This window comes from Panthera uncia, chromosome D4 (genome assembly GCF_023721935.1).
Source record: "Panthera uncia isolate 11264 chromosome D4, Puncia_PCG_1.0, whole genome shotgun sequence".
Classification (NCBI taxonomy): Eukaryota; Metazoa; Chordata; class Mammalia; order Carnivora; family Felidae; genus Panthera; species Panthera uncia.
The window spans coordinates 798084-818586 of record NC_064807.1 but is presented as its reverse complement, the minus strand read 5'-3'; the positions used below and the strand labels follow the sequence as shown (position 1 = coordinate 818586).

General features: G+C 55.1%; 1 protein-coding gene across 2 annotated transcripts in view; it reads left to right on the top strand.

Moving 5' to 3' along the window:
- Positions 1-18228, top strand: part of BICD2 (BICD cargo adaptor 2) — a 48379-nt gene extending 30151 nt beyond the window's left edge. The window contains exons 3-8 of one of the 2 annotated variants that reach the window (XM_049635289.1): positions 5585-5737; positions 6433-6867; positions 7360-8367; positions 8492-8643; positions 9742-9952; positions 11622-18228. In XM_049635289.1, the coding sequence (XP_049491246.1) occupies positions 5585-5737; positions 6433-6867; positions 7360-8367; positions 8492-8643; positions 9742-9952; positions 11622-11627 (1965 nt within the window). In that variant the 3' untranslated portion in view covers positions 11628-18228. Of the gene's footprint in view, positions 1-5584; positions 5738-6432; positions 6868-7359; positions 8368-8491; positions 8644-9741 lie in introns of both variants that reach the window. The other variant, XM_049635221.1, reaches the window with a different exon arrangement.
- Positions 18229-20503: the final 2275 nt, after the last annotated feature.

Genomic DNA, 20503 nt, shown 5'->3' with positions numbered 1-20503 from the left:
CGAGGTGTCTCGGCCTCACTGCTGGCCAGGCCCCTTGGCCCAGAACAGCCAGTGCAGGCACTTACCCAGCCAGCCTGGTGCTGCTCTTTTCCTCTTCCAGAAGGGCCTGCGTGGGCTGTCAGGAGAGCCCCGGTGACCTGCTGACTCCTGGCTTTGGGCGTCAGGAAATGAGCTCAGCCAGGCCCACACAAGAGCAGGTTTGGTGGGGCCTCGGGAGGAAGCCTGCCCCTCCCCACCCCCACACACTCGCAGCTGCCTCTTTCTCTCCGGGCCCTGCCTGTTGCCCCACAGGTCCCCACTGCCCCCAGGCAGCATCCCTGCCACCGCCAGCCCCTTCTGTACCCTGCTTCCATCACTCTTCTGCTGGTCCTGGCCTTGTGGCCTTTGCCAGGCTGCTGTGCCAAGCTCCTTCCTGGACTAGGAGAACACGGCGCCAGGCGTCCCTGATAAGTGCCGCCCTGCACCTGCCTTGGTGTGATGTGGCTGTGTGGGTCGTGCAGGGTCCCCCGGCAGACACCCCGCCACGAGAATAGCTGGGCCTTCCTGTGCCCAGTCCTGCTGCCATCCCGGTGCAGTGATGCGCCAGCTGCACGGTGCCCTCTGACCAAACCCCCCCTGTGACAGTCAGCCTAGGTGTCCACCTAGGCTTGCCAGCTTCCCAGGCGGGTCCAGGGGCCACTATCGTGTGACCTGTATAACAGACATACTCTGCACATGGGATGGTTCCAGCTGCCCCAGAACTCATTCTCTCAGTGACTCTGTGGGCATCCAGATACTTCCCTCATCTCACAGGTGGGGAAAGCAAGGAGCAGGGTCACCAGGCTGGCAGCTTTAGGGTGCTGACCTCTGACCTCTGCACAGTGTGTGGACAGGCCCAACCGGCTTCTGTCCTGGGACATGATCTTGAGCCCCATCTTACAGATGGAGAGGCAGAGTCCCAGGGAGTCGGGCGTGGCCACAGTTGGCTGGAGGCAGAGTCATTTGTGTGCCCACTGAGGCCTTCCAGAGATTTGCCCTGGGGAGGGGGTGGGGGCTGCCCTTGAGAAGCAGGACTGGGTCGGAGAGGAGTCAGCATCATCTGCTCAGGTGGTCTTTTTGTCCTGGTGGGCCCTGTCCTTGCTGCCTTGGTGGACCCTGTGTGTCTGGGCCCAGGAGTAAATGACAGAGATGTCCCAGCAGAATTCTGTGCCCGCCCCCCCCGCCACCCAGGGTGGGAGCCAAAAGGGCTTGATTGCTGTGGTGGCGTCCAGGCTGCCAGGAGCCTGCTGGAAGGAGGCCAGGCATTGGTCATGAGCTGAGATGGGCGGTGGGTCAAGAGCAGCCTCACCAGGTGCCGGGTGGACTCTTCAGCATGGGGTGGAGGTGGGGGGTGCTGGGGTGGGAGGACACCTGGTCCAAACCAGGGGATGGAAGACAGCCTGGAGGCGGAGGAGGGGACGTGGGCATGTGGAGGAGGCAGCAGGGGTGGAGCCTCACACGGGATGAGGGACTGGACTCCAGGGGAAGTGCACATTCCTCCTGGGCAGCAGGGCTGGACCCGACTGGCCCCTGGGGTGGCGCCCTTCCCCCCCCCCCCCCCCCCCCCCCCCCCCACACGCCCCCCCCCCCCCCGCCCCCCGGGGGGGCCCCCCCCCCCCCCCCCCCCCCCCCCACACACACACACACACACACACACACACACACACACACTCACGGTGAACACTCCTCCCCTGGCCTCTGCAGTCTCACAGGAAAACCCTTACCTGCCCAGGCACTTTGGGGATCCCTGCACAGCCAGGAGAAGGTGCCTCCTGGGCCCAGGCAGGCGCACCTGCCGTGCCCCGTCCTGCCTCCCCAGGGCCAGCTCTTCTGGTGGCTGCAGCTGTGGGCACGGCTTACTAGGAACCCAGTTCTAGTGTATTATATACAGTTAGTTCCACTAAGGTATCTAGTCCCGTGGGTCTCTCAACTGCCACGTGTACAACAGAGCTTTGGAACCAGCCCCATCCCTGCAGAAGCCACATTGCTTGGCCCATCCCAGGACTCTGGTCAGACCAGCTTCAGTGCCTGCCTTGAGACAGTGGGTCCAGCTGGGTCATCTCGCAGCACCTCCCTCGGAACCCCTGGGAGAAGGGCAGTGGGAGGTACAGTGGAGGGCCAGGAGGAGAGAGCCCCCACCCGTGGGACTACTTTGTGTCCCTCTGTCTGGCTGTCATAAGCACCCAAGTGAGGCTGGTCCCTGGGGTCCCTCTCCTGATGCTCCTTCCTGTCTCTGTCTCCTTGCTCCTCCTCCTCCCCCATCACCCAGACCTAGAGTGTCACCCCTGGTCTAGAACCTTCCAGGCACGTCTGTCCCCCCAACCCCGCCCCACACACATCCACCTGGGGAGCCTCCCTCCCTCTTGGGGTGGACAGGGAGGGTGGGCAGAGGCCTGGCTGGAAGGACGAAGGTGCTTCTCCGTCCGCATGAGGACTGCCATCTCGCTGGAGTGAGTCCCACGTGCCTGCCCTCCATGGGCCCTTGCGCACTTTCCTCACTGAAGGGCAGTGTCTGCTCCCGCACTCTCCTCAGGGCAGCTGGGGGCTGAGGTGTGAGCATGTTGGGTAGATGGGCTGGGGGCTCGGAGGCCAGCCCCGTTGTCACACCTGTTTTGCCAACGAGGAAGCTGAGGTCTGGGGGGGTCCTCGTGTGCCCCACCTTGTCCACTTGGGCTGCACCCTGTTGGGGCCACGTGTCTGCACCTTGTGCCCGTCATCAGGGCTGCTGTTGACAGGCTCCTTGGGAGAAGATGCTGACTTTGGGGAAAACCACACTGTGTGGTGGCCAGTTGGAGCTTGTTTGCGCCTTGGAGTCGGGTGTGGGCCAGGCGGAGGTGCCCTGTCTGTGTGGGAACCAGAGTGAGGTGTTGGGTTCCTGCAGCATCAGCACGCGGCGCCCTCACCTGCCACCTGGCGTCTGGGCCAGCTTGTGGGCTGCGTGCGCCTTACCTGGCTGCCCACGGGGCCCGTGTGCTCTTCGTCGGCCCCGGTGCTTATGAGTGGAGGCTGTATCATAGTTCCTGGCGACAGAGCAGGGTGGGACGTGACTCCTGGGCACCCAGGTGGGGCGCACCACAGACGCGTCACTCTGGGTTGGGAAGGCCGAGTTGGCCCTGGCCGTGGGGGGCCATGCCCCTTGCTTCTGTTTCTGCAATCTGGTCGGCCTTCTAGCCTGTTGGTCTTGCCGTACAAACCTGCGGGTAGCTGGCCGGTTTCAGGCCGGGGCTTCCACCCCAGGTGGCTGTGCCAGGCCGTGCCACACATATTAGAGCAACCCCTGCACCCAAACAAAGTGACTTAGGACAGAGAGCGAGGCGCTTCCGGTGGACGGATGAGCAAGCACTTCTTGTCCTTCACGGAAAGTGAGGAAGTGCTCTGGGTCTGGGTAACCGTGAGCAGGGAGCAAACTAAAGCCGCTGAGGTGTGCACTTTCCAAGGGTGGTCTTACAGGATGAGAGTTAACTTTCAATCAAGGACAAAGGCCGTGTGCAGCTTCACCTCGGTAGTGCCGCCTGGTGCTCAGGTTCTGGGGCGCGGAGGGCCTGGGGGGCCCTGGCAGGCAGCACCTCCTCTTTCTGTCCCTCTCGGGGCCAAGCCCCCATTTCCCCTCCTGTGTCCTCTGTGCAGAGTGGACCGGTGCTCCCTGCAGGTGCATCGGGCCAGGGTGGGCCGAGCCGCGGTTGGGAGGCACCAGCCTGCTGTGGCCGCGCGGCAGTGGTGAGCACACAGTCCCAGTTCTTGCAGATCCGTCATCGTGTTGGTGGTGAGGACTGTCCAGAGCAATAGACCCAGGGACACTGTGTGTGAGTGAGAGAGTTGGTGTCGGGAATCGGCTCTTGTGATTGTGGGGCGCGTGGGCCCAGAATCTGCAGGGCGGGCCAAGGGCTGGAGACCTGGCGAACAGCTGGAGTCTGAAGGGGTCTGGAGGCACAATTCCTCCTTCCTGAGAATTCTTATGCTCTGTTCTGGCTAATTGGATGAGGCCCACTGCATGACGGAGGGTGCTCTGCTAAGTCACATGTCAGTCTCACCTGTGCAGCCAGCATGGTGGCAGCTAGACTAGCACTGGGCCCGATGCTGCACCACGTTGGCTCTGACACTGACCGTGGCAGGAAGCGGCCCGCACTGAGGACCGAGCGCAGTGTCGTTAGGCGTTTCCAGCTGCCCCTCCGGATAAATGGGAGTAACTGTGTTTCGTCTTGTCGCCACTCCTCCTGTGTTATTTTACTTATTTTTTCCTGTTTAACAGGAGTTTTGCTTTCTGGGTGGGCCTTGATTTTACTCCAGTCTGTAACTCGGTGTCTGTTTCTTCTGGTGTCAGCGTTTGGCCACCTTCTTGGGTCACTTTGCTGGAGACTCTGGTAGTGACATCGTCAGGAGTGCTTGTGTAGAACAACTCCCTCCTCCTGTTGCTCTCATGTTTTTCTTCCTGGTCCTATTTCATTTTCCCAGTGCAGCATTATTGTACTGGTTTTCCCCGCACGGAATCTTGGAATCTTGTCTGCAAAGCATGGATGTGATCACGAGAAGGCCTAGCACCAGTGGAGAGGCCGTGTGTCAGGGGAGAGGGCAGAAGAAGGGGGTCTGGGAAGCGACGGCGTTTCCACCTGAGGACCCTGGTGGGCTGGCCTGGCCTGGGGGCACCAGATGCCACCCGGGGTGTGGAAACAGGGCGGGTGGGAGACAGTTTGTTGTAGGGTCAGCCCTACCCCGAGGGGGGTGCTGGCTGTGTCTGCAACAGTCTCAGTTGCCTCAGGGCGGGATGGAGCTGCCTCCAGCGGGCAGGGGGCTGCTGAACTTCCTGTAACACCCAGGGCGGCCGGAATGTCGGAAGGACTGAGGTCGAGGGGCCCAGCGCCTGGTGGTGGCAGGTTGGGAAATCCTGAGTCTCGGTCGCGCAGTGCGCACAGGTCTGTGTCGGCCACTTTCTCCGCGCGATACCTGCACCCTCAAGGATGTGTGACATAATCCACATCCCTGACGGCTCACCCGCTCAGTGTGCACACAGATTCATGCACCGTCCCATATCCATCCCTGAATTTTCCATCACTCCAGAGGGAAGCCCCTCCAGGTACTCCCTACCCCTCCCACCCCACTTCCTGCCTTCTCTCTCTCTGTGGATTAGCCTGCTCTGCCCATGTCCCGTGTGTGGGATCACACAGTGGGAACACCACCTCGTGGTGGTTCAGGGTTCACTGCAGCCCGTGTTATAGCTGAATGACATCCCCTTGTGTGATTGGACCACATATTGTTTATTTGCTCATCGGTTGGTGAGCTTTTGGGATGTTTCCATGTTTGGTTGCTGTGAATAATGCCGCCTGAACACTTGGGCACAAGTTTTTGTGTGGACCTGTTTTTGTTTCTCTGGGATCAGGGTGCTGAGGAGGCATCGCTGGGCCAAGTGTGCTGAGCTGTTTAAGTAGCTGCAGCCTGTGAGGGAAGGGACTGCTTTTAGCCATTTTACAGATGAGGACACCAGGGGTCAGATCAGGCTGAGACCCATTACTGTGCACCCCAGAGCACACTGCCCGTGGTCGGCTGCCCACACCCCACTTCTTCTCGGCAGATCAACCAGAACGTGGAGACCCAGCGTGGCCGCCTGCGGGATGATATCAAGGAGTACAAGTTCCGAGAGGCCCGTCTGCTGCAGGACTACTCGGAGCTGGAGGAGGAGAACATCAGCCTGCAGAAGCAGGTGTCCGTGCTCAGGCAGAACCAGGCAAGTGCCCGTGCTCCCAGGGTGCTGCCCTGCCTCCTTCCCCACAGCCGAGCCCAGGGCTGCACAGCACACTGCCGGGGATGGAGGTGCGGCCAGGGCCCGGCCTCTCCTAGACCAGAGAACTCAGCTCTGCCTGTAGGGCTGGTTGCCCCCGAGACGCAGGGCGCCTGTACCTGTGACCTGAGATACGATTAGGAGTGATGGTCATAGCACACATGTAGGTATGTGTTTTATATTTCTTAAAATATTTAATGTTAATTAAGTAGCTGTGTAGAATTTATTTACCTTTGATTTTTTATTTTGAGAGAGAACCTTACGCAGGCTCTGGGCTTGGCACAGAGCCAGTGTGGGGCTTGATCCCCACAACCTGGGGATCATGACCTGAGCTGAAGTCAAGAGTCAGATGCCCAACCTACTGAGCTGCCCAGGCACCCCCAGTTTCATAAGATTTAAAGCCAGTGTATACCTGGTAGCATTTTAAGTAACCGGACACATTTGCAGCAGGGATGTGTGTATTCTGATTTCCGTAGTGTCTCCGGCCGAGTGAGCAGCGCACTTTACACGTGCACAAGTGTCCTGGGTATGGCCTGATGTTCCTGTGCACCTCGTGCCCAGACCACCTCCCTCCCCAGCACCCCGTCCCCTGCCGCGGAGCCCCCGTCGCTCAGGCACAGGAGACTGCTGCTCTTTTCCAGGTGGAGTTTGAGGGCCTCAAGCACGAGATCAAGCGTCTGGAGGAGGAGACCGAGTACCTCAACAGCCAGCTGGAGGACGCCATCAGGCTCAAGGAGATCTCGGAGCGGCAGCTGGAGGAGGCGCTGGAGACGCTGAAGACAGAGCGCGAGCAGAAGCTCAGTCTGCGCAAGGAGCTGTCCCACTACATGAGCATCAACGACTCCCTCTACACCAGCCACCTGCACGTCTCCCTGGACGGCCTCAAGCTTGGCGACGACGCCGAGGCTCTGGCCAACGGCTTCGAGCACGGCAGCCTGGCCAAGCTGCCGCTCGACAACAGAACCTCCACGCCCTCCAAGGACGGTCTCGCCCCGCCCTCCCCCAGCCTGGTGTCCGACCTCCTCAGCGAGCTCAACATCTCCGAGATCCAGAAGCTGAAGCAGCAGCTGGTGCAGGTGCGGGTGCGGCCCTCAGGGTCTCACTGCTCGGGGCCCTGGGGCCACGCGTGCCGTCCCCACCTCCAGTCCTGCCCACCTCCAGTCCTGCCCCCGTCCTCTCATTTGCGTTTCCTGTAAAGTCTGTGTTGTTGCCGCAAGTGGGTCCGCGGTGCTGCGGGGGAGGTGCTGGAGCAGTAGGCCCCTGGTCACCAGTTTTCCTCGCGCCCCCTCGTGGTGCCCCGCGTGGGCTCCCGCACCGTGTCCTGTGGATGAGTCACGCCAGGGTTTCCTGCTCTTCACGGAACAGAATCCCCCCGCCCCCGCACCCCGCCTGTCCCCTTGTCCTCGCATCTCCATGGAGGGGCCCCCCAGCCTCTGGGCAGCCTCTGTGGACGTGACACGCCCAATGCACGTGTTAACAGACCTGCAGGGTGACAGCGGTGGCGCGGGCGGGGTCCTGCGAGCGTGTGGCCCCTGCGGGCTGGTGACGGGCCTCCTGTGCTTTTGCAGCTGGAGCGGGAGAAGATGGGCCTGCTGACGACGCTGCAGGACACACAGAAGCAGCTGGAGCAGGCGCGGGGCGCCCTGTCGGAGCAACACGAGGAGGTGAGCCGCCTCACGGAGAACCTCGGTGCCCTGCGGCGCCTGCAGGCCGGCAAGGAGCGGCGGACGGCCCTGGACAGCGAGAAGGAGCGGGACAGCCATGAGGATGGTGACTACTACGAGGTGGACATCCACGGCCCCGAGATCCTGGCTTGCAAGTACCGCGCGGCCCTGGCAGAGGCCAGTGAGCTCCGAGAGCAGCTGAAAGCCCTGCGCAGCGCGCACGAGGCCGGCGAGGCCCGGCACGCGGAGGAGAAGGGCCAGCATGAGGCCGAGAGCCAGGCGCTCGCCGAGAAGGTCTCCCTGCTGGAGAAGGCCGGCCGCCAGGACCGCGAGCTGCTGGCCCGGCTGCAGGCAGAGCTGAAGAAGGTGAGTGACGTTGCGGGTGAGACGCAGGGCAGCCTGAGCGTGGCCCAGGACGAGCTGGTGACCTTCAGCGAGGAGCTGGCCAACCTCTACCACCACGTGTGCATGTGCAACAACGAGACACCCACCCGCGTCGTGCTGGACTACTACCGAGAGGGCGCGGCTGGCGCCGGCCACGGCAGCCCTGAGGCCCGCGAGCGCCGCTCGCCCGTCCTGCCCAAAGGACCGCCGGCCGCGGAGGCTGGGGCCGGGGACAGCAGCCCTTCGCCCAGCCCTTCCCTGCCCTCGCCTCTGAGTGACCCGCGCCGGGAGCCCATGAACATCTACAACCTGATCGCCATCATCCGCGACCAGATCAGGCACCTGCAGGCAGCCGTGGACCGCACCACGGAGCTGTCGCGGCAGCGCCTGGCCTCCCAGGAGCTGGGCCCTGCCTCGGATAAGGACCGGGAGGCACTCATGGAGGAGATCCTCAAGTTGAAGTCTCTGCTGAGCACCAAGCGGGAGCAGATCACCACGCTGCGCACGGTCCTCAAGGCCAACAAGCAGGTGCGGGGCCAGTGGGCAGGGCGGGCGGGGCTCCTCCCTCCTGGGGCCCCCCGCGTGACTCCCCGAGGCGGGCGGACCCCTGCCCGCGTTCCTCAACTGTGTGCCCTTTGTGTGTGATCCGCAGACGGCCGAGGTGGCCCTGGCCAACCTGAAGAGCAAGTACGAGAATGAGAAGGCCATGGTGACCGAGACCATGATGAAGCTGCGTAACGAGCTGAAGGCCCTCAAGGAGGACGCGGCCACCTTCTCCTCGCTGCGGGCCATGTTTGCCACCAGGTAACGCCCGCTGCTCCCGTGGCTGCAGGGCCAGTGTTGTCCTTGGTTTACATGCAAGACGAGGAGGCCAAGAGGCCAGGTCCCAGTGGGCAGGCTGGAGGCGCGAGGTGCGAAGGGGGCACGGGCTCATAGACAAGGAGTTAGCCCCCCGACTCCCTGAAAAGTGTGTGGATTCACAGGGACGGCTCCCTGCAAGGCGGGGGGGCAGGGTCCCGGGGTGCCCCATCTGACCTGCCGGTCGGGGATTGGGCTGGGAAGGGCAGCCAGCTGTGGACGCCTGTGCCCAGATGCCTCCGCCTGGAAGTCGTTGCTGGGGGCTTCTTGGGGGCCCGGGTTTGGGGGTTTCTACCACCCAGGGGGCACGATGCCATCTGCTGGCTGGTGTTGGGCAGACACCCAGGGCAGGGCCTTCTTGAGGCTGGGGAGGCTGAGGCTGTGGGTTAGATGGGGTTAGAAACTGAATCAGGGCTCCTGCTCCTCCGTGTAGGAGGAGAGGGGCAAAGACCAGGAGAGAAGACTCTAGGCTTCGCTGGGGGCTCCCTTTCCTCCTGGGTAGAGCTTGGGAAAGACCTCACCACCAGTTTCTCTGCACGTGGGTGTCTGGAAACCCCACTTCTGCAGCCTGTTTTGTTTAAGAACTTGGCTGGATTCTCCAGTGCAGCCGAGGTCACAAACTCACTCCCTGGAGCGGGAGGACCATGGCGGATGGGAGCGAGGGGCAGGTGTGCCCAGCGCTGCCTCCCTCAGGGACAGACCTGGAGTGGGTGTTTCTCTCTCCCAGCTCCATGAGGAGAGGGACACATGTCCCAGTGAAGCAGAGGACGCGCGGGGGTGCGTCCATACGTGCCTCTCGCAGACTCTGGTTGCCATCAGGTGATTTACTAAGCACCTGCTGTGTGCATGCCCTGATCTGGGAACATGCCAAGTCCTGCCCGTGAGGGCTGGATGCCCTGGCCACCTCCCTTAGAGAAAACCAGCTTGGGAGCCCTTCCCAGAGAAAGCGGAATCTCTGAGGGCACAGTCTGTTCCCGCCCGCCCGCCCCGCCAGGCCCTCCGTGCAGGTCCGCAGCCACGCTCTTGCCTCTGGCGCCCCCACAGGTGTGACGAGTACATCACGCAGCTGGATGAGATGCAGCGGCAGCTGGCAGCCGCCGAGGACGAGAAGAAGACGCTCAACTCTCTGCTGCGCATGGCCATCCAGCAGAAGCTGGCGCTGACCCAGCGGCTGGAGCTGCTCGAGCTGGACCACGAGCAGACCCGGCGGGGCCGCGCCAAGGCCGCCTCCAAGGCCAAGCCGGGCACCCCGAGCGTAAGTCACACCTGCGCCTGCGCCAGCGACAGGGCCGAGGGTGCCGGGCTCGCCACTCAGGTGCTCTGCGGCGAGAAGTATAACATTTACTGCGATTAGGGCCACGGGGCCGCAGCTGCCGCTACCCTGCCGCACGCCACCCGTCCGCTTCTCCTCCACTAACCCAGCAGCAGCGGGACTGCGGTGCTAGGCTGGTCTTAACCGTGACTAATGCGCAGAGGGAAGGATTTGGCCGAGGCGGCGTGCTCTTCCACCCGGACCCTGTGAGCTTGGTGTCTGTTCTCGCCCCTCGGGACCGCCCTTCACAGCAGCTACTCTCTCGGTGGGGGGAGGGGGGTGTCCTTGCAAAAACGTGGCTTCCCAGGGCCTGTGCGCCGTCGGCTCCTGCAGGGGGAGGGGGACAGAGCCGGAGTTGAAACTTGCATGTTCCCCGCACGTGTCTAATGCGCGGCGACGCCGGGACCGGCAGCAGTGCGAGGTTCCGGCCCGAGTGCGAGGCACGGCCTCAGCCGATGCGCGTGGCTTGGCACAGTTTACAGAGACAACTCCTTCGTAGTTTGTGCGGCATCTCACTGCACGTCGTATTTGGGTCACGAGAACAGAATTCCCTCCCGCAGCCCCGCGTCCTGCAGCCCCTCGTCCTCCAGCCCAGGCGCCTGTGGGCGGGGGCCCCGCTCGTGCTCACGTGGCTCAGACACGCCCGCCACACCTGACACCAGGGCTCAGCAGGCTCAGCCTCTCTGAGATCTGCACGCCTATCTGGTGGCCTGTGAGGTGACACATCGGCAGGTCCCAGGCCTGGGGTTTGTCTTTTTTTTCCAAGAGAAAAACTTCTTAAGTGCCTGGCCAGACTCTGTCCTCACAGGGAGCCCGTCCTTTTATACTTCGAGGTTCCCCAGCCTCCGGGGTGGGTTTTCCACTCTCTGCGATCCACGCGATCAGATCCCCATCACAGGGCTCTAAAATGAGGGGCTCCCACGTCTGTACCCAGAGCCCAGCCCCGTGTGGGAAGGGCACCCCGCCTGGGCCCAGGCCCGTTTGGGACCCCGCAGCGGGTGCGTGGCCTGCCCCAGCCGTGCGGCCGCGGAGGTAGTGACAGGTGAGCAGCTGCAGGGCTCTCTGCTCCCGGCGTTTGGCATCATGCCACGCGAGTTCCCACATTTGGGAGCAGGACTTCTCAGTATTTACCCCTGTCGCCCGGTGGGGGCTGCGTGACGCGAGGCTGCAGCAGTCTTCTCCCCGAAGGGCTTCTTGCCTCTCTCTCCATGGCCCCGGGGAGCATCTGCGCTGCCCTCACACAGCTCCCGCCCCTCCCCCCATCCCCAGCAGACTCCAGGTGCTGCGTGGACCACCTTGGGTTTGGCCAACGGCCGGAGCAGGAAGACAGGGGTCGGGCTGCTCTGCTGACGGGATGTTGGGTCTCGAGGCCCCCTCCCGCCCGAGGAGGGGTCTTCCAGGGGCCTGGCTGCCCGCTGGCCCCGCACGTCGCTTCTTCCCTCCGCCGAGCCTGGCACGCGGCTTCTTGTCCATACAAGGCACCGCCCCCCTAACCCACGCAGGTTTTCTCCGCGTCTGCTGCCGACTAACGCACCACGTCCTCGCCCGGCCAGAGCTTCGGTGGTCGGGCCGGTGCCGGTTCTAACGCTGTCTTGTTTTCTCCCGTTTTCAGCTGTAGAGTAGCTGCCGGGAGGACTCGGCCGCGGCCCTGTCACACTGCAGCCCCTCCCCCTCCCGCGGGCCCACGCAGAGGAAGGAAGGGCAGCCTAAAAGTCCACTTAGAAACCTGTTTGGATATGCCACTGCAGTTCTTTCCAAGTTAGCATTCCCTGAGTGTTTAATGGCAGAGGACATAAAGCTTTAATGTTGAGAATGCCGCCAGCTGCTTGCCTGTACGGTGCTGAAGAACCTGCTCGGACAGCGGCCATCAGGCTCGCTTAGAACCCGCTAGAAACGCTCAACACCGGGGTCTCCCTGTTACAGATGCCCTTTTATATCCCATCAACCTGTGCACTTTTGATATTTTGATATTATTATATTTGCTTCCTTGATCCCTCCCATAGAGACGGTCTCAGATGCCGTGGTCTCGTGGTCCTGTAGCGCTCCGTCTTAGCTCCCGCCGTGTTGATCTGGTGTCAGCACGTGGCACGGACGTGTTTCCCCAGCGTGTAGCTCTAGACTGTTTAGGTGAAGGCCTCGACCCGGCAAGGAGCCACGCTGTGGTTCAGCAGCCTTTTAGGTTATGCGGCATTATGGTTCATGTTTGAAATTACAGATTTTAAATGCCATGTTCATTAAGAAATCCAGGGTATTCCAATTCTGGGGTTTTTCATATTGTATTATTATTATTCTTAGGAATAGTTCAATGTAACAAGAAGAAAACTTGACCTTTGCTCTGGTTAAACAGTAATAGGCACTTGAAAACAAAAAGATAAATTATTGAATGAGTAGTATTACCTACAAATTCCAGAATCTTCTGGGTTTTAGGACATTGTGAAGCATGACTGATTAACAGAATTTTATACAACTGTACCAGTGAAATTCCAAATTGGAATTGTTTTGTTACTCTGGTTGTTGTGCCAGATTGTGGCACACTTAGAAAATCCTACAGCCGTCGGTTTCTAGGGTGTTCTGTCTCAACGCCTTTTTGTTAGTAATCATTGCCAGTAGTGCCTTCATCAGTTAAGGGAGGTGTCCCAGCGCAGTTCGTGCTCTAAAATGGACAGTGAGGAGCTAGTTGGGAATGTTGAAGGCCAGTGTGGACCAGTAGGTGTGAACGGGTGCACACCTTCATACCTGAACCTGGGCATCTTCATCGAGGGAAAGAAAACAGCGATTGTGCAAAATTCTGTTAGTCAGTGATTCTTTACTGTGCAGATCCTTGCAAATTCAGGGGCTGAGAAAAGGAAAGTGAACACACACCTCGAGTGTGCTTTGGGAACCAAATGGACTTGAGGGACAAGCTAAGCCAGCGGTGTGGACGACACGCCATGTTTGTGAAGAGCGGGCGGCAGGGGCGCCAGCTGTCGGCCTCGTGCAGGGGTGAGGGCTAGCCGTAGTATTCTTTGCAAATGTGAGGAAGAGACGTTCTGTATTCTCTTGCTTGGTGTAACTAATCGCTGTTAATTTCAGGAAACAGAACTCGGTGAAGCCCCTCAGCAGTCCAGGGCTGTGTCCCGTCGGGTTTGCTGAGTGAGGCTGTGCATACGGTAAAATTGGTACTCACAGAAGGAGAAAGTGTCCTCTCTTCTCCAAAATAAAGGACAAATTATAATAATATATAAGTAGCAAGGGTCAAAGAATTCTGTTTCCTGGAATAAGCATTTCTTCTTCCTAGTTGTAGGGACCCCTATTTTTACCTTCTATTACAGTGTCGGTCCATAAGAAATAATGTTACATTTACAATAACTTCACCTGTATGGGGTATTTATTTGCAATGATGTCTGAGTACTGTATTTTTTCTGTGCATTACCTTAGTGTCAGAATGTTGTCTTTATTTTAAGATCATATGCATGTTCTCCTGCCAAGGAACCTTTACACAGACCCAAACAAACAAACAAACAAACAAACAAACAAAAATGCATTCTAATTCTGAGAAAGTGAGGCAGAGCCTGGAAAAGGAGTAGGAAGGAACGGTCAATCTCGACTTGGGACACGGGCGTCTGGTGCAAATGTCTGCAAAGCCAGTGCACATAGGAACATGGGCCTGGTAAGGGTCACGTGGTAGGACCAATAAATAAAGAATAATAAAAAGCACAAGACTTGTTCCGTGTGGCTGCTCTGCCCCCTCCTTCAGATGAATGCGGGTCCAGCAATGCATCGTAATTCCAGGGCCTGAAATGAGACCAGCCGGTCAGTAACCCTAGCGGTAGGAACTGGAGGCAGCCTGGGACCTGTTTCAGGAGGTGTGGGGAGGTGGGGAGGCACGGGGTGCCTCTGGCAGTGAGCAACTGTCATGAGTACCCAGCGGCATGGCAGGGAGAGCACATGGCCGTCGTGCCGTCCTCCCCAAGAGGCAGAGGTTTGGATCGTGTGGGGTCCTTCTGCCCTGACTCTTGCTCCGTGAACTTAGGGATGAGTAGATGCAACGAGAGTGACCTGTTTGTCAGTGCAAAGCCACGTGCACCTGCAGGAATGTCTGAGGTGTGCTGGGCCCGTCCTGGTGTGAGCAGAGGGGCAAATCCTGGCTGAGGGAGCGGGAAGCCCTGGGCACACTCTGGCGCTGTCCTTCTGACAGCCGCAGTCGGACCCAAGGAGCTGCCCAGACCTCAGGGCAGCTGTCTGAGGCCAGGGTCTCCCTCCCCCTGGGGTCTCCCCTGGCCCTGTGGCTGCTGCAAGGCCGCTTCCTCTCATGATCCGTGGCTGGCATGAGTAGCGGCTGCCTGAACCCGTGTCCAATTTGAAACCTCTTTCAAAAGAGCCCTGTTTTTCTGAGTCGGTAGCTAGAAGAAATCCACCTCCCCTGCTGGCTCATGCTGCCCCACCAGGCTCCGGGAGCAGGGGGGAAAGACAGCCCCCGACAGACCTGGAGGAGGGCGTGTGCTGGCGGTGGGCTGGGCAGGGCAGGCGTCACCCAGCCCTAGGCTGCTACCATGTGCGAGGCGTGCTGTGGCCCTGGCCCAGTCCTGTCCACTGGGGTATTTGACTCACAGGCACAGATGCTGAGGCTTTCTCCCCCCACCCCTCACCGCTCCCCCTATGTACTCTGGATTCTTTCAGGGGTGGAGTGGCAGCCTCCTGAGGGCGAGTGGGGGGTCAGTTGGCCCTGAAAGGCCTCCCGCTCAGCCTTCCCTTCCAAGGGGGAATGTCCCTTATTCCCACCACCTTGTCTGTTTCCCTGCAGTGGTTTTTACCCCAACATCTGGCAGGTTACCAGAGCTGGAAACGACAGTGCCAGCTTAAAGACAGACCTTTGGCTGAATTGCCCCCCCTCAGTGGCTCACTTACCCTGACTGACTTCTCTCTGAGCCTCAGTTTCCCCACTGTAGGATAAGGATGATAGTTCTTGGCTCAGAGGTTGTTGTGAAATTTCATCAAGCCCTAGGTAACTGGCATACAGAAGGTGCCCAGCAGATGACGTGGTAAACAGTTCTTGCTGACATTGTCATTATCACCAAGGTCTGGGATGCCAGGCCGTGGGGCTCGTCCTTTGTCCGGTAGGAGTGAGAGTTTCAGTCAGCTTTTAACTAAAGTGTAATTTGCATTTAGGAAAGCGTATTCATCCTAACTTTCACTCCGGATGTGCACACAGTGAACACAGATGTGTAACCAGCAACTACAAAGTTCCCTGGCTACCCTCCCCGCCAGGGCTGCCTTTTGAAGCAGATCATAATGGGGGGACTGACTGCTGTCTGCCAGCATGGGAGCCTGCTGGGACAACAGAGGTACCTGCACTCTGATGTCACCTGGCATGGGATCTCGGCAGGGATGGGCTGCCATCAGATTTTCCTGAGAACGTGCTCACCTTTCAGCCGTGTCCAAACAGCGGAGCTGGAAGGGCTCTGTGTTACCATTTTGGCAAACTTCTTGTGGCCAAGCACGCTGGCTCTTGTGAGTTTACCTCATTCATCCCTGAGCCTGCTTTTGTAAACCCAGGTCCCTAAGGTGGGGACCATGCACATGGAGCTTCTCCTAAGCAGGACAAGGCAGTGCTGCAGTACCTCACCCACAGAAAAGGTCTGCGTGGATACCATGACCACACCTTGTCCTGGGCCTCCTGGGAGGAGAGAGCAATAATAGAATCTCTGTCTCTCTGTCTCTGTCTCTCTCTCTCTCTGTCTCTCTCTGTGTCTCGCGTGCGCACACACACACACACACACACACATTCCTTTTGTTCATCTCCCTCTCAAGTAGGGAATTAAGATTTGTTTTATTTACCCAAAAGTGTTAAGGATAGCACACCATATAGGAGACCGCACACAAGTGTCCGCTGACTGGAGTTCTGCACACTGCACGCCTACACCCACCACCCTCACGAGAAGTGGATGAGGGCAGTCCTGCAGGGCGTTCGTGCACTCTGCTCCCGCTCTTCCTCCCAGGGTAACCCCGACTCTGTACAGGCTGCTTGTATTTCTGTACTTTACAAAATGGAAGCATACACTAGACAGCCAGAGCTGGGATAAATTTACTTACCAAACCGCGTTGATTTCCCACACCGTGATTGAGCTGTGCATTCATAAGTGACTTGCTTTAGATTCAAAGGCATATATATCAGTTGAATGTAAAAGAATGGAAAAAAATATTCCATAAAAACAGCCACAAGAGAACAGGAATGGCTGTTCTAGTATCAGACAGAATAGACTTTAAGACAAAAATTGTTATGAGGGACAGTGAAGGAAGGACATATAATGATAAAAGAGTTAATTCACCAAGAAGATAGAACAATTAAGTGTGCACCGAACGAAAGAGCCCCAAAATAGACCGAGTAAAAGCTGCCAGAATTGAAGGGAGAAAGAGTTCAATAAGAACTGGAGACTTTAACACCTCACTTTCAAGAGTAGAACAAGACAGTATCCAAAAGGAAGTAGAATAATACCAGGTCCATAAGCCAGCTAGACCTAACACATCCAAGGCAGACGCCAAACAGCAACAGGATACACGTTCTTAGGAAGCATACATGACACGGAACATTCTCCAGGCAGGATAAGCCGTCTGTTAAGCCACAAAACAATAAATTAGAGATTGAAATCGTGCAAACCATATTGTCCCATGATAATAGAATAAAATTAGGAATAATAATGAAATGTGGGAAATTCACAAATATGTGTAAGTGAAACTACTCTTCATCACTGTGTCAAGGAGGATATCAAGAAATAAGGAAGATCTCGAGTCAATAACCTCTCACCTTAAGAAAGCAGAAGAAAAGAACAAACAGCCCAAAGCAACCAGAGGGAAGGAGATGGCAAATACTAGAGTGGAGATAACAAAACCAGGCAATAGGAGGAAATGGAGAAAATCACCAAAAATCAAAAGTTGTTTCTTTGAAAAGATCAGCAAAATGACAGGCCTCTAGACCATGAATAAAGACTCTACTAAAAATTAGAAATGAAAATGGAGAAATTACTTCTGATTTTACAGAAATATAAAAGATTACAAGAAAGTACTATGAACAGTTGTGCACCAAGGAATGAGATCACCTAAACCCCCAAATGTAGCAGAGAAAAGGAAATAGTAAATAGAGCAGGGACGAATGAACTAGAAGAATCAGTACAAAAAAATCAACAAAACCAAAAGTTATTTCCTAGAAAAGGTTGACAAATTGTCAAACCTTTGGCCAGACTGAAAAACAGAGATGACTCAAGTTAGATCAGTGATGAGAGTCGGGATATTAATAGCAACTTGACATGAATAAAAAGGATTGTAAGATGATACAACAATGCTAACAAATTAGATAACCTTGATAAATTGGCAGGTCACTAGAATCACACCAACTATGAAAACTGGCTCCAGAAGAAATAATCTTAAAGACATCGAATGAGAAATTGAATCACTACTCAAACCTCTTCCAGCAGAACCTCCAGTTTCTGGTCCAACATGTAAAGATCTTCCAAGTCATCACTTTGCCCTAACAAGTGAAAAACTGAACAAACTGAAAAACCAACAGCCCTTCGTGCATCTGTCAGAGAAGTGAGGTCACTGGGCACAGCCCTGTCCCCCAAATTATAGAAACAGCTAGGTACAGAGAATTACAACTTACCAAAGCAGTTATCACCTGGACAGGAAAGCAAACTGTAATTGGCAGGTTGCTTGAAGCTTATGAGGGAAGCCCAGTCCTAAGGGACCCTTACACTTCTGTGAGTTTTACCTCCAGCAGCTCTGCTGTGTTCTCACTGAGATCAGAGAAAAGTCCTCTTGGGTTTCCCTCCAGCAGCAGAAGGAGGCAGGGAGCCATTTTGAAATATCCTAGGGCATTCTGCTCTTAACCATGCCTCCTCTCAGGACAAACTATTTTACCATAGCCTGAGCAACCTAGGGGAAGGGAAGTACCCAACTCCACTCCCCTCGGGCCATACTTTACTACCTGAAGGTGTGAAAGGAAGAAAAAATCTGTGAAGCACCTGTGGAGTTGAGAGCCCGCGGCACAGGTGCTGGAATCACAGGCCTTGCCGTAGGCTTCTGGAATGCTTCCTCTTCCCTGCACCTTACCAGTCTTTTACTAATGCCTATTTACCATGGTTCTCTTTCCCCAGTACATCACGATCTGGCTTTCAACAAAAACTTAAGCATAATGAAGTGAAAGAGAAAAAAAAAAAAAAAAAAAGGCAAAACAAAACACCAAACAGAGCCAGTATCAGAACCAGACTCAGATATAGCAGAAATGTTGGAAGTATCAGACCAGAAATTTAAAATAACTCTAATATTGAGGACAGTAATGGAAGAAGTGGACACCATGTAGGAACAGATGGGTAATATAAGCAGAGAGATGGAATGATCTAAGAATTTTAAAAACACTGGAAGTAAGAAAACACTGTGATAGTAATAAAGCCTTTGATGAACTCATTGGTAGAATGGACACAGCTGAGGGACCTCTGAGCTTGAGGCTATATCAGTAGAAACTTCCAAAACGGAAAAGCAAAGAGAAAAAAGATTGAAAAAAAAAAAAAAAGGAAAAGAATATCGCTGTGGGACAGCTACAAAAGCTGTATCACATGCACAAGGAGAATGCTGGCAGGGAGAGAGAGAAAGGAAGAGAGCCGTGCTTGAACTGACAATTTCTCCCAAGTTGTCCAACACCAAAACACAGATCCAAGCTCAGAGAGCATTAAGGAGGACAAATAGCAAAATAAAATTACACCCAGGCATATGATATTTAAACTGCAGAAAGTCAAATGTAAAGAACCTTAAAAGAAGCCAGAGAGGTTGAGGCGTGGGAGAGTTTTATCTGTAGTGAGGGAAAGATAAGAATTACATCTGGCTTCTCAGAAACCATGCAAGCAAGAAGAGAGTGGAGTGAAATATTTAAACTGGTGAAGAGAGGGAAAAAAAGAAAAAGACCAACCTATAATGCCGTATCCTGTGAAATTATTTTTGAAAAGTAAAGAAGAAATAAAGACTTGCTCAAACATTGAGGAACTTTGTTGCCCGTACACTTTCCTAGAAATGAATGTTAAAGTTTTTCAGAGAGAAGGAACATTCTGTAGGTCAGAAACTCAGATCTATATAAAGGAAAATTGTTAAAGGGATAAATAAAGGTAAAGTAAAAGCCTCCTTAGACTTCTTATTGTTAATCGATCTAATAGATAACGGTTTGTTCAAAACAATAATAGCAACAATGTTTTTGATGATTACAGCTTATGTGTAAATGAGATGAAAGGCATCAATGATACAGGAACAGGAGGTAAGAATTAGGAATATTTTGTTATTATAAAGTACTTGCACCAACTGAGAAGTGGTATGGTGCTATTTAAACATGAACTTGCATTAATTGTAAGTGTATTTTGCAAACTCTTGGGCAACCACTTAAAAAGGTTAAAAAAGGATAATTGATATGCTAAGAAAGGTAGAAGACAAAAATTGGAATAAAGAACAAGGGCAATGATCATTTTAAGAGTCAGTGGTCTAAATACACCATTTAAAAGACAGACTGTCAGAGTGGGTCAATAAACAAGACCCTACTCTATGTTGTCGGCAAGAACCCCATTTTAAATACAAAGACACATATAAATTAAAAGTAAAGGGATGGAGGAAGATACACCATCCTAACACTAATCCAAAGAAAGCGGGTGTTGCTGTATTAATTTCAGATGGCAAATTTCAGAGCATGGAAAGTTATCAGGGTAAAGATGGGTCTTTTATAATGACAAAGGCATCAATTCACCAAGAATATAACAATCCTTAACATGTAGTCCCCTAACAACAGGGGGCCCGCCTGTGTAGGCAGAAGCTGGTAGAACTGCAGGGAGAACTTGAGGAATCCACTATTACAGTTGGAGATTGGAACACCCCTTTCTCAGACATGGGCAGACACAGCAGGCAGAAAATCAGTAAGGACATCGTTGAACTCAACAGCACCTTCAGTCTACTGCATATACTTGGCAACTGTAGACGACTTCATCCACCAACATCAGAATATACATCTCTCTGAAGCTCACACAGAACATTTACCAAGATAGACCATATTCTGGTCCCCAGAACACATTAACACATTTAAAAAAATAGAAATCATACAATGTATGCTCTCAGAACGCAATGAAATTTAACTAGATTCAATAATAAAAGATGGAAAATTCCCAAATACATGGGGATTTGCAATACACTGAATGCTTTTGTGCTCCGAAATTCATATGTTGGAACTTAATCCTGAACACGACAGTATTGGGAGTCGGGGCCTTTGAGAAGTGAGAAGTCATGAGGGTAGGATCCTGATGAATTGGATTAGTGCTTTATAAAAGAAGGCCTAGAGTGCTCCCTTTTTGCTGACAACACAGCAAAAAGTGGGCTCTCACCAGAGACACTGGATCTCCTGGCACTTCCCAGACTTGAATTTCCCAGCCTCCAGAACTATGAGAAATAAATTTCTCCATAAATTTATGCCATAAATTTCTATTGTTATAA